The sequence below is a fragment of the Prosopis cineraria genome, unplaced genomic scaffold, assembly GCF_029017545.1.
Source record: "Prosopis cineraria cultivar Desert tree isolate PC_DT_omini unplaced genomic scaffold, ASM2901754v1 PC4, whole genome shotgun sequence".
Classification (NCBI taxonomy): domain Eukaryota; kingdom Viridiplantae; phylum Streptophyta; class Magnoliopsida; order Fabales; family Fabaceae; genus Prosopis; species Prosopis cineraria.
In genome coordinates this window covers 1,257,843-1,271,158 of record NW_026555335.1, presented here as the reverse complement: position 1 = coordinate 1,271,158, position 13,316 = coordinate 1,257,843, and the positions used below count along the sequence as shown (strand labels likewise).

The window sequence follows — 13,316 nt, the reverse complement described above, 5'->3', positions numbered from 1 at the left end:
TATATATGTATGTATGTATGTATGTATGTATGTTTATATTTATTGTTATATATATGTAAAATTGAATATAAATATAAATATATATATATATATATTAAAATATTTATATTATGTTAGTGATATATATACATATAACTTCCTTTTAATTATTATATATACTTTGTTATATCGACTTTCTTAATAAAAATTTTTGGCCCTGCCTTTGTAAATGAATTAAAGCTTTTCTGCTACCAAATAAAACAGTTTATTTTTAAAACTAAACAACTATTGTTATTATATTTTGAGAATGTTATCATGCGATGTCATCGTGAGATACTCTTGTTATACAATATTAATATATCAGTTTGTCTCTTTTATTGATTGGATAATTATTGTTGATAATATTTGTTGATAACTAGTTATAATTATTGTCCGCTAAGTTTCAATGTGAAGGAATAAGATCAATTGAGTTGAGATAAAATTATTTACAATCCAGCGACAGTGCAAGTTAGGCTTCAAAACAAGTGATGGCATTGATGCTCCTCTAGTTGTTTCTGACAAACCAGTTGCGAAATTATTGAAATGGATCTAGGGTTGAGTGGATAAACAGACAGATGAGAATCAGTGATGAGTGACAGTACACTATGATGCAAGCTTTACGTGAGGGTATTATTTAGCACCAAATCTCATTCTTTTATAGTTACTTGGGGTCGAAGAAACTACTTGCACTAATTATCAAGTCACAGGTAGAATAAATTTTTTGCAATTACACCTTCTTTTATAGTTATTTTCGTTGGAACTTGAAGGATTTGTTTAATTTACAGGACTACTTAAGCTAGCTTGATGTGATTTCGATTTAAAATAGAATCATAATTACGAGAAAAATCATTGTTGTACTAGCATCCTTGATTTAAATAGGAACGTAAAAAAAGTCAACTATTTTTTAACTAAATACAAATTTAAAATTCCTTATTAACTTTACTTTCTTAACATTCCTTCTAAACTTTGCAAGCACCATCGGTGCAGAGTAAATTCATAAAACATATATTGTTATAGCACAGGAAATAAAAGAAACCAGAATTAAAATATAAGGGATGATATTATAAAGTCAAATAATCAGACTAGCACCATGAATTGGGAATCAATGCTCAAGGTGGTTCATAGCTAGATCTACTCGTTGAGGTTTGAAGTAACGAACTTCCTCTTTTTAACCATAGCTAGCAATAAGTAAGAAAGTTAATTTAAAAATAAGAACATAAAATTGTGACGGTGTGAACATGAATCCCATTATCAATCAAAGAGAATGGGATTATATGATGGTGGAATATGGAAAGGAAGGGCCAAAAAGCTGCTTTGAAGAGGTCGGCATAGGCAGTAGTCATGTAAGCCTGTATTAAAAGAGGAGGAGGAAAGACAAAGGAGTAAGAAGAGAAAGAGATGTTGTTGATGGTTTAAAAGTTGTCGAATTTCGTGATGGAGATTAGAATTTGGAGGGAAGAGGGGAGAGAATTTGGTGAGGACATTTTGATTAATTTGAAGCTTAAAATTAATGCCACTGAAGGACCTCAATTTGTAATATGCCCTAAGTCCTTTTTAGCAAAATGAAATTTAGTCATGTTCTTTTTTGATAATTTTTTCTAAATTTAACATTAAATATTTAAATAATTTTTATAAATTGACTATTTAAATGTGCTTTTGGTAGTTTAAATTTAAAATTTTTAAGTTGCAACCCTTTTTAAATTTTTTTAAAGTTTTAGTTTGAAGATTATATTTATTTAGTTTTTTTAATATTATATTTATTAAAATAAAAATTTATAAATTTTTTTTAAAAAATTTTAATATTAAATTCAGATCATTTAAAATATATTTAAATAATTAATTCATAAAAAAATAAATATTCAATTGGATCGTCGAGATTGATAATAAAATATATTTATTAAAATTTTATAATTTTTATAATAAATATAAAATAAAAATATAAAAATAAAACTTTAAAATCTGGACAGATTGCTCATCATGTGCTCTTTTACAAGCAGAGTGGCGCCAATAGTTCAAAAGTACAAAATTCGGCTCTCTCCCCCTGTCTCTGCCCCCCGCGCTTGCCTGCTTGCTTGAAGAAAGCATGTACTTGAAGTGCAGGGACTCGCAGGACTTGGATCTGGATCCTGACTTCGACGACGATGGCCTCTCCTCCACGTCGTCTTCGTGCTCTCAAGGTCACCGATCTTCTCTCAACCTCCACACCCAACAAGGCGGCTCCATCTGCCTCCTCTGTTTCTCCAACCTCCTTTCCAATCCTCTCTCCCCTACCATCCACGTCTCCTACGCTCTCTCTCAGCTCTCCCGTGCCCTCTCCCAACCTCTTTTCCTTCATTCTCTTCTCACCTTTCATCCTCACTTCCTCACCTCCCCTCTCGTTAATGCCCTTTCCTCCTTCGACGATGAACCCATTGCCTCCCACCTCACCCAGCTCATTCTTTCTCTATCTTCCACCGATCATCCTTCTCTTTACGGTGATTTCCTCTCTAGGATTTCTGATCGCCTCTCTTCTGGTTCCTTGGCTTGGAGTTTCCGCCAATTACATATGGTAATTCTTTAATTTCTTCTTTCCTTCGTTCACTTGATTTTCATCATCGTTTTAGTTCCGCCATCGATGCCAGAAGCTATAGTAATCGGCGTACTGTGTTCTAATCAACTTCTCCATGACAATCGACGCAGTTAGTCACTGAATTTTTTCATGCATTATCTAAGGGAATAGTAGACGATAAATAGCGATCAAAGTAGTTTTTAGCAAGTTACGAAAGTTACATGACCTTGAATTCTTGTCTGATCCGTTCATTAATTATCATACTAACGTGACAGTTCAATATTTAATGCTTCCAACATTAGGCCGTGGTATAGCTGTAGTGTGCGCTATCGAGTAGTGAGATTTAAGAGTACACACAGGCATAGCAACAGAAGTTGTGCCTCTCGTTGCTGAAGTAGTTACGGAAAGAGCGTTTCATATTACATGGCGTCCACTTCAAAGTAAAATGTCAGGGCCTAGGGAGAGATGTTGAATTTAAATTCCGTTGCGGAATTCATCGTTTACGAGGAACCTATAATCTATACATGACTGAATAGTGTGTGAGGTTTAAAAGAGTTCAATGAATATAAATACATTTATTACAAGACACTCTGCTTACTGCAAAAATAAAACAATTTTTCCTTTAATTAATTTGAGACTACATAAACAATATTTTATGGACTGTTTTATTGTTCTAAATGTACAGCTCCACTGCTTAGGGGCTCTTCTGAATTGTCTGAAGGATGATCCTTATGCACACATCAAAGATATACATAGCCTCATCTCCAATCTTGCAGCAGGCCTTAAGTTGCCGAGGTGAAAAATATTCAATGCCGTCGACTTTTTGTTGCTTCTTATTTATTTTACATATTATTATTTATAGCCCTCGGCTTTATCGGTGCAGTGAGGACATCCGCGGGGAGATCGTTTTTGTCCTTTATAAATTATCTATTCTCCAGAGTACATCCGGAGGGGGAGATGGAATTGATACTTTAATTTCTTTTTGTCCCAAGCTCTTGTACTTGCTGGGAGAAGCCCTCATGAAGACTGAAAATGATGATGTTCGCTTGAATTGTGTTGGTCTGTTGTCGATTTCTCTTTCTTTTCTTTCTTCTTCTTCTTCTTCTTCTTCTTCTTCTTCTTCTGGTAACTTCTCTTTCTTTTCTTTATTGTGTACTATCAATTTCATTTTTGGTCGCTCGTCGTGCCATTTGGGTATCCTATTTGGATAGGTAGTAACTATTAAGATGTGGCAGAGGTTTTCTCCAAAATTAATTTCTTCCTCGTCTCATAGGTGCAAAGTTGATTTAATATAATAGACTTGTTATTTGGAGCCCGAGGTCCAGCATGTTGATAGCATCACTTTTTATGGCCATTTTGGCGCCATGAGTATTCATAGTAGTTAACAGTATCCCTCTACAGCCCATTTGCTAAGCATCTAGTTTATCGACCGAAGAATGGTAATTATGTTAGTCTAAAAGCCATAGGTAACAATCTTACGCCCCCTACCGGCACATTGGCTTCGATTATTTTCATCACTTTTGATTTTGTCTTTTTTCCCCCGTGACTAACAGTTTGATATATTTTTATTAGCACTTTTGACTGTGTTGGCTCGAAGACATTTGTTCACAGAAGCCTGTGCATATGATACTAGTAGCATGAATTTCTCTGGAGGACGTCACTCCTCAGAAACAGAAACCGGAACCAAGGGGTCATCTCTTTGTGCTCTCTTTGCTGAAGCCATCAAAGGTCCCCTGCTTTCATCGAACAGTCAAGTCCAAATCAACACGCTCGATTTACTGTTTCATTATCTGGCTTCAATGGGCACTTCAGGCGAACATATTCAAATCTTGGTTGAAGAAAATATTGCAGATTATGTTTTTGAAGTATTAAGATTGTCCGGTAAGAACAATCTCCAAAAAAATCGTAGAACCCAGCATATGGCTTTGGTGAAAACTTGCTTCCTTATCAGCATCATAATTTAGACATACTACAAATTGAAAACTTTGGCTTCTTTGTTTGGATTCACCGTTAATTGGTTGAGATTGGTGGTCTCATATCTGGAAAAGTTACCACTATTCTAGCTAGCTTTCTTTGCATATTACGCTTATAAATTTGAAATGTTAAACTTAATTTCAATCTTGCTGCTGGCTCAAGTTCTTACGTCATCTCATGGCACCATGACGGTGAATTCACTCAAAGAAGACCGTAGCTTTCATTGCAGTTATTAAGTTTCTTCGTAATATTATTTCCAAATCGTGAAAATTAGGCTCCATTGTTGCATAGTGTCATGGGCTAAATTTTCTCTCATGAACAGAATATAAGGATCCAGCAGTCAAGACTTGTCTTCGAGTGCTAGATCTATTATCAACTGCAGAGGAAGTCTTTAAACTAAGGCTTGTAGTTGGGTTTTCAACTCTGATTCCAGTACTACAATACATTGCTGAAGTTCCATTTCACGCAGTTCAATTTGAGACACTGAAACTCATCTTCAAGTGCGTTTCCGAGTGCCCTGGAACAGTGTCATCCTCTCAACTGGAGGAACTAGTTCTCGTCTTGACAAGGATGCTTAAAAAACATTCTGACGGGGAGATGGGGGTGCTTCCTGAGACGTTTATAATGGCCTGCTTAGTTTTTGTAGCTCTTATAAGATCTCCGTCTCGTCAAGGAGTTCTAGATCTGTCAAAATCAATGGAAGATGCAATAAAACATGCCACCTTAACTTGTCTTTTCATATCTGAAAGGAATACTGAGCAAACTTTGCATTTTTTGTACCTACTTAAAGAGGCACATGCATTCAGTCAAGAAGGAAACTCCACCAACTCAAATAAACTGGAACTTAAAAGCTGTATTCTAGATATATGCAAAACACATTTACTTCCTTGGCTCTTAACAGATGTTAACGAAATGGAAGAAGAAATAGTCCTGGGATTGCTGGAAACTTTTCATTCCATATTTCTTCTTCACGTTGATGCCGATGCCTTGGAAGTTGCGGACACCATGATATCATCTTCTTGGTTCAGCTTCTCATATGGATGTCTGGGCTTGTTTCCAGGACAAAAGATGAAATACAGAATATATTTACTATTCAGTTCTCTTGTGGATGTTCTTCTAGGTGACGATTCTGGGCACACAATAAGTGCTGCTGCTTTACATTTGCCTTCTGATCCTATTGATTTACTGTGTCTACTCGGTCAAAAGAGTACCAAAAGTTCAGAATTAGCGTCTTGTCAATCTGCTGCTTTGTTGATTTTATACACCAGTTCATTATATGATGAAAGGTAGTTAAGCCTCCTTTCTCTCGTTATCTGTTGACTAGCATATTTTTTTATTCCTAACCGCTTTTATGTTTGAATCGCCAGACTAGCAGATGAGAAGTTGGTGTTAGCTTCTCTTGAACAATATGTTCTTGTTAATAGCAGTGAACTTTTGGACGGGACTACTGATAATATGACAGTGATTCGACTGGTAAATCTTTACAGTTTATTCAGGGGCCTCGGCAGGACGAGCTATCACGTTCCCTATAGTCGAGAAGCCGAGGGGATTTTATTCCAACTCATAAACGAAGATGGATGGGATATACTTTCCGCAAGAATTCACTCTGTATCATTGAAGTGGTTGTTCCAACAAGAGAATCTGCTCAAATCATTGTGCCGTCAGATTTTGAAATTCTGCAGAAGCTATAGCTCAGAAGGGACTGGCATAATGATCTATGGAACTCATGAGCAAACTGTAAACGTACAGACGCTAGCTGAGTTAGTATCCTCTGGGGATAACTGTGGAGCAAGACTCTTTGTATGCCTGTTGGCACAACTCGTTGATGAAGGAGGATATGAGCATGACATAATATATGCTCTAAATCTTATAACAACTATTGTTCGCATCTGTCCAGCTGCTTCAGATCAATTGTGTTTGCATGGATTTGGAACAGCAATTAGGACTATTTGTTATTCAAGTCATACCTTCTCCATGGCAATTTTCATGCCTCTCTTGGTTCTGGTTTTCAACATTTTGAGTTCAGTGCACTCCGAAACAATTTCTACCGATCAATGTTGGGCTGGCGTGACCATGAAGGTGAGTGGCTAAACTTCTAATCGCACACATCACATGCAGTTTTGAAAAAACAAGATGTCTCGAGTATTATTTTAGTTGTAGCTTTCAATTCAGTCGCTTGACTGGTCAACTTGCCGCAGTGACAATGATGGTATAATAAACAGACTGCTTCCAATTTTGGAGAGCGAAATGCCTAATGTATTATCTTGGCCCCTTCAATTTACTGTAGCGTTCAATTCGGACGATCAGTTATTAGTTCTGCCAGTTGTTGTCCTTTGTTCTTTTTCTTTTTTTCATCAGATTTGAACTTGATGGACTCAGGAAACCCTCAGCAAGATGCCATTTGCTATCCCTGTGCAAATTAATTATACGGTCCCGCTGCTGATTCTTTTTTGCCAAAAATTGTACCAATCAAGTTGTAGTTGTTTGGGCCTCCCAATTTTCGCATTTTGCGATCCTCTGTTGAAATCCTAAACGGTATTAGTTTTTGCTTTCAGAGATTAGGAAAACTGGATTCATTAGTGGCAAAGCGTAACTGATACGTACATGCTCCGGTTTAGAAAAGCATGAACAATTGATGCTTCATTATCAATATAGCCAAAACATTACTAAAAATAATAAAGGTGAGTTATGTATCCTATTTAAAATATCAGGAATATACAGATTACCGAAAATGTAGGAATTAAAATGGAGCCAGATAAGCTGGAATAAAATTTTGATCTCATAACGATAGTTCTGTAACTACCAACTGCTCCAAAACTATAGTTATTGGAGAAGACGGGATTTTTGTCAGTGAATTGTTAATAGTTCATTACCACTTTTGCAGGTGACAGAGTACAGCACTACACTAGAAACTGGTGATATCTTAACAAGTGAAAGTCTCTTTGTACTTGGCATTCTTTCCTTAATTTTGCATCACTCCACTAACAAAGCACTTGAAGAAGCTTCGAAGTTCATACTTTTTAATACTTGTATAGTTTCTATGGTGAACACTGTAGTCCATGCAGCTTCTTCAAAGGGACCCGCTTTTCTTGACTCCGATGAGGAAACATGCGCCGGAGAAACTCTAACATCTGTTCTTTTACTTAATTACTTCTCACTTAGAAGGTATGTTGGTTTCCTTCAGTAGTTGCATCGATACAAATTGAAGTTGTTAATGCTAAATATTCTGTTATTCTAGTTTGCATGCTATCCTACCAGGGGTCGTAGATTGGCAGAACTTCCTCGTTACAACGAATCCAACAGAGTCTCTCGCCTTTATTAGCATCCGTTGCCATGAGCTGTGCAGACTTCTACATTTTGGTTCTTTGGTGGTCAAGATTGTTGCTTCCTATAGCCTGTTAGAGTTGTTTAACAGAATATCAGATCAGGTAAACAGTAAACATGAAGAGTTAAAATGTTCGATTGGGTATCTCATGTCTACAAGGATTATTTTGGAAGGCCTAGTTTCTTACAATGACCTGAGAGTGGCTACAAATTGTGCCCTCTGCCTGTCAATGATTATGGAATGGGAAAAGCAGGCAAAGGAAAAAATACCATTTGAAAAGAGCAATTGGTGTAGGTTTATTGTGGAAGAGATGACAGTGTCTTTGGCAGCTCCTTGTTTTACATCTCAATCATACATCGACAGTCAAAGGCCTTCTGTACTTGTGGCTATTGCATTGCTAAAACTGCATAAAGTTCCCGAGTGGATGAGATCTGTGTTCAATGATTCATGCATATCCGGCATACTGGAGAACCTTGGTGCTAGTACCTTGAGCACGGAGATAGTGGTTTTATTCCGAGAACTACTTAAATCCGACTTCTTGAATTCGGATCACCTCGCGACCATAAATCAAGTTCTCCAGGTACCTCTCGTGGCCACACTGCATCATCAAATAAGTATGTTGATACTTGGGGTGCTTTGGAATTTAAAATCTAATTAACAATAAACGGTGATTCTGGAAAGAAAAAAGATGATAAACATATGGGCCTGCGAACATATTTTTATGATATATAAATTCCGTAGTTATGTTACTTATTATGATATTTGCAGGGGTGCCGGCAGCGTTTGTCCGTTAATGATGGTCAAGATGGCCGGCCACTTGAACCAGGAAAGGCGCGCACAGCGTCATATGCCATGGAAGAAGTTTGTGGATATTTAATTGACTTAATGCCATCAGAAACATACCTAGAGACAGGTTCTATGGGATTTCATTTGGGCAATAACTCACTCCTAGAAGAAATTGAGCTGTTTTTCAGGACCTTAATTGCATATGATAGTAGGACATGATAACTAAACGTAAATAATGGCTAAGGTGTTTGATAATTTTACTTAATTTTAACGGAGGTGCATGTATATTCATCTACTACGAAAAAAAGCAGTGGCATAGGAACTCAGATATCATTAATGTTTGAAGACACAGCTAATAGGTGTGGTTGGGGAAAAATACATGACACAGGTATCAAGGAGTTGGCTCGTTACTTCATAGTCTGACAAGCAGGGTAGTCAAAGGCCAGAGGTGTCCTCAAGGCGCTAACTTGGGAAACATGCCTCTAGAATCTTGGTAATATGTTATTAAGGATATATGTATATGATACAAAAACACACCCATATTGAACCACTTTGCCAAGCCCTTTTTGTCTTGCCTTCTTTAACAATGGCATTATGCTTTCATATTTTTGCCCAAACTCCTTTTCATTTGAAATATGTTAACATTAATATATGAGTTGTCCCATGTTGCTATAAGTAGTTTTTTCACAGACGCCAAAAAATCCCCATATTGTAGAAGGTTAAACTGGAATACAAGTTGTGTTTCATAATTTCTAAATTTGGCTGTTTCATGAGTAAGACGCCAAAAGGTGTATGCCTTTCCTCGAATGTTATCCTCACAAATATTAGTAGATAATGAATGAATGTAACATGAATAACGATTCTATCGCCTCATTTTGGCAGGGTCAGAGTGCAGGTACCAGAAAGATGTTGATCAACCAACTTGAGATTTAAATCTAATTCCCAACTACCTGTCACCATCAACAGAAACCCACCGAATACAAAGCAATATGTAATTTAACAGAAAATTTGAGATTATCAAACCGCATGCAAGAAGACTGAATAGAGAGCAAATTGAATTATCTTTGTTCATAAGCTTTGTACATGTGTGCAAAAGTAACGCTTGATATTTCCTTTCATTGCTTCTGAGTTCATAAGCCAAGAATTCTCAGCTCACTGAAAGAAATTCCCTAGTTTCCTTAAACGCTAGATTTTCTTCACTCTAACATCACATCGTTTAAATTTTTATTCAACAATAATAACAAATCTTATCATATTAAGTGAGGTCATAGATCCCATAACGGATGCCATTGTGTTCTCTCAACAACTAAAACTTTGGATATACTCATTCCATAATTTATTTAAACTTTTATTCGTCACCGCTGAATAGTGGGAGGTAAGCCATTCCAAATATTCACACTTTGTTTCATTGCCTTTAATAAAAACCAAAAATGGGTCTTTATTTGTTTCTCCTATAGTGGATACTACCTTCAACATGTTCAGATACTAAATCAATGAGGCCACCATAAGTCCATCTTTTTCTTTCTCTATCCTCAGGGTGCAGAGAAGAGTACACTTCTTCGCAGGTTTTAAGAAAATTACCTTTCCCAAACGCATTAAGGACCAAAGAATCTGTTTCCATTTCTACAACTCTATGAAGATAGCCCATCCTTCTCCATCTTTCTAAAGTTGCACTGCCATCAAAACCCATTCTAGTTGCATCAAAGATAATTCCAATAGTGACTATGTCAGGCTTCACCCCATGGGTTGCCGATTGAGAGAGAAAAATTCTCAAGTGCTTGAAATCATTCATCTTCACATAAGCCAGCATAATGATATTTGCAAGTGTAACATTCAATTGAACTTTGGCTTCTTGCATTTCTCCAACAATGATATCCATGCCTTTTCGACTCAAAAGACAAGCATATGAAAGGAGGCGCAGACACCAAACAAGTTCAGTCCCACCCAAAGTCGAACGTAAATCAAGCCCCAAATCTTCTAATCTGGAATACATATAGTCCTCAATATAAACTTCTGCAAGTTTTCTTATTAAGTCATCCTTTAAAGGGGTTCCTGAGTTCAAAAGTTTTCTATAAACTTTTTCCATCTTTACAACTATCCCAAATCTGGCATAAGCCTCAAGCATTGCAACCAAAGTAGAAGAATGCAGACGCATTTTTTTGGAAAGCATTCTTTGATATACTGATTCCATTCTCTGAAGCAGTCCACCTTTTGAATATTCTCTTACAAGTATGTTATAAGTTGTGTGAACAAGAGAACATCCATCCAACTCCATCTTTTTCACACACTTGCCCATCTCATCATACATCTTAAACTTCCCATAGCCTTGAATTAAACTATCATAGGTTTCAGTGTCCGGCACTACACTGAATTCTTTCATCTCACTAAGAAAAAACAAAGCATCATTGAATTTGCCTGCCATGGAGAAGCCATGAATGATTGGATTATACGCACCTGAAGAAGGCTTGAGTCCATGATTTTTCATCTCCTGCAGTGCAGCCACTGCCTCTTTCAGCAGTCCTTCTTCAGTCAACACACATATTATCTTGTTATAGTTGAATTCATTAATCCGTGAACCCTCAATTTTCTTCCACATATCAAATACCTATTCAAATACTCAATAGTCAATCGCTGCAGAGATGCTAGGATAACTCTAAAAACTGTTATAGTTCAAGAATTTCACCCTAATCTTTCAGTTTCTGATAGAACAATAGTAGCACGATGCAAATTAAAGGTAATCATTTTAGCCTAATACAACTAAGACCTATCAGCGTCCTAATTTTCCAGAGAGCAGGTTCAAAGGAGAGAGAACCTGAAGGATTTCTTTGGATCTGGAGGCAAGTTTAAGAAACCTGACGACGGCCCAAAACTGGGCTTTGGACCAATCTCCGTCTTGTTCGAGTATCCAGAGAGGGCTTGAATGTTTCTTCTGAAGCTTTTGCAGTAAGGATTTGAGGGTGCGATGCTCATGGTAAATCTCAACGAGAAGGGTTTTGTGCTGTAGAGAAGCACTATCTGAAAACGTATCAGTTGGCGAGAAATGAACAGGCGTCGGACGGATTTGAGTCTTGAGATAAAGGAATTTGGGGAAATGTTTAAGGAAGAGGGGCTCGCAAGGTTTCGCAATTCTGCTGCACTCGAAGCGGAGATGCTGAATGGGACTTGGACTCACCATCACCAGAGTCTCCATTTTAGTCTGTAACTAAGCTCTCTCGCATTCCTCCTCCTTGGTCTTGTTGATCAGAGGTTATACTTCGACTCACAACATAAACATATGGTCAATGGCTCAAAGCTCACTATCCAATCGCATCTTGTCCGTCGCCAAATTTCCTCAATCGAATCGAATCAGTATGAACACAACTCAATGCAAACCCTGGAGTTCTGCTGCCGCAATTAAGATAAACCCCAGTTGTCTAGATTTTTTTTGGGCATAAAAGTATTGCATGAATCGTTGTGAGTACATGAACATAGTGGTTGTATAAATCATTAAATAAATCATTGTGTTATGTGGACTTAGGATGTGTTCGATTAAACAGTTAAAGGGTGGAGGGTTTAATCATCCATGGTTTGGTTCAAGAATGAAAGAAGTAGTAAATAATGCATCATCATATCCTTATATAAAAAATTTTATTTTTTTATTTTTTTTATATAAATTAATTTTACATCTCAATTCAAATTGTATAATTTTTAAAAAAATCACTTTAATATTAAATATTTATTTGTCATTATTTTTTCATTTTATTTGATGTTATCATCCCTTGGTTCAAAATTAATTAAACCTATACAAAAATTTACATGTGAGAACAAAAAATAAAAATAAACACCAATATAAAGTAATTGTTCTTGCGATAAAGATATTGATTAGTGATTTAAAATTTCAAAACACATCAAAACTAAATTTTAATGTAAGAATAATTCTCTTTTTTCTTAAAAAATCAAATAACATTATCATCCATACAAAATCTTATGACAAGTCATATTTAGTACATATCAACAAAAGTCATCAATCATCCTCATTATCACCAACAATTACATTTTGAGCATATAACAAAATAAACTGAATTTATCAACATTCTCATTATTAGTTGTTTCGGTGTTAGAACTGGACATTGAATTGTTGTTCTCAGCTTATCAACATCACCCATTCTTTTAGCACCACACCCACATTTTTCAAGCAATTTTCAAAGTTTTTCAAATGACAATCATGGACAGCATTGAAAAAGTGAGGATTCATATGGATAGCATTGATAATATGAACATCACTCAAATATATCAAACAAGGTAGAAGTTCCTCAAGTGACAGCCATGAGGTTTTCGAATGAATCTGTGGCATGTGGACTGCAGAGGAAGTTTATTAAAAGGTTCAATCATGCCATGCCTCACATGATTCAACAATCTGAATATTCATATGACCATCATGATCTAGAAGATCATATAACAATCTAAAGTACACAATGTGAATCATTCAATATCTGAATCATTCCTCATTCGATATGAATCATTCCTCAATCATTATGTTACTAACATGTTTAAGTTTGGCCAAAACTACCTGTGAAAATGCCATAACAGCATGCTCAACAATAATATTAGAGTATGATTTAACTAACAAAGCCTAAAATACATAAACTGACAAGATAGATCAAAACCACCATAGGACAAAAGGAA

The 13,316-nt window shown here is 36.2% G+C and overlaps 2 protein-coding genes across 2 annotated transcripts; one reads left to right on the top strand and one right to left on the bottom strand.

The window, feature by feature from the left end:
• The first annotated feature begins 2,101 nt into the window (after window positions 1–2,101).
• On the top strand, window positions 2,102–9,364 carry LOC129308312 (protein PUTATIVE RECOMBINATION INITIATION DEFECT 1). Its single transcript, XM_054949388.1, has 9 exons — window positions 2,102–2,566; window positions 3,252–3,361; window positions 3,450–3,625; window positions 4,139–4,447; window positions 4,863–5,826; window positions 5,908–6,619; window positions 7,425–7,705; window positions 7,779–8,445; window positions 8,634–9,364. The coding sequence occupies exons 1-9, from the start codon at window positions 2,102–2,104 to the stop codon at window positions 8,868–8,870; spliced, it is 3,921 nt and encodes a 1,306-aa protein (XP_054805363.1). The 3' UTR covers window positions 8,871–9,364.
• A 329-nt stretch (window positions 9,365–9,693) lies between these two features.
• On the bottom strand, window positions 9,694–12,119 carry LOC129308770 (pentatricopeptide repeat-containing protein At4g14190, chloroplastic). The gene is made up of 2 exons (XM_054950122.1): window positions 11,464–12,119; window positions 9,694–11,256 (listed from the first exon to the last, which is right to left on the bottom strand). The coding sequence occupies exons 1-2, from the start codon at window positions 11,839–11,841 to the stop codon at window positions 10,090–10,092; spliced, it is 1,545 nt and encodes a 514-aa protein (XP_054806097.1). The 5' UTR covers window positions 11,842–12,119; the 3' UTR covers window positions 9,694–10,089.
• Window positions 12,120–13,316: the final 1,197 nt, after the last annotated feature.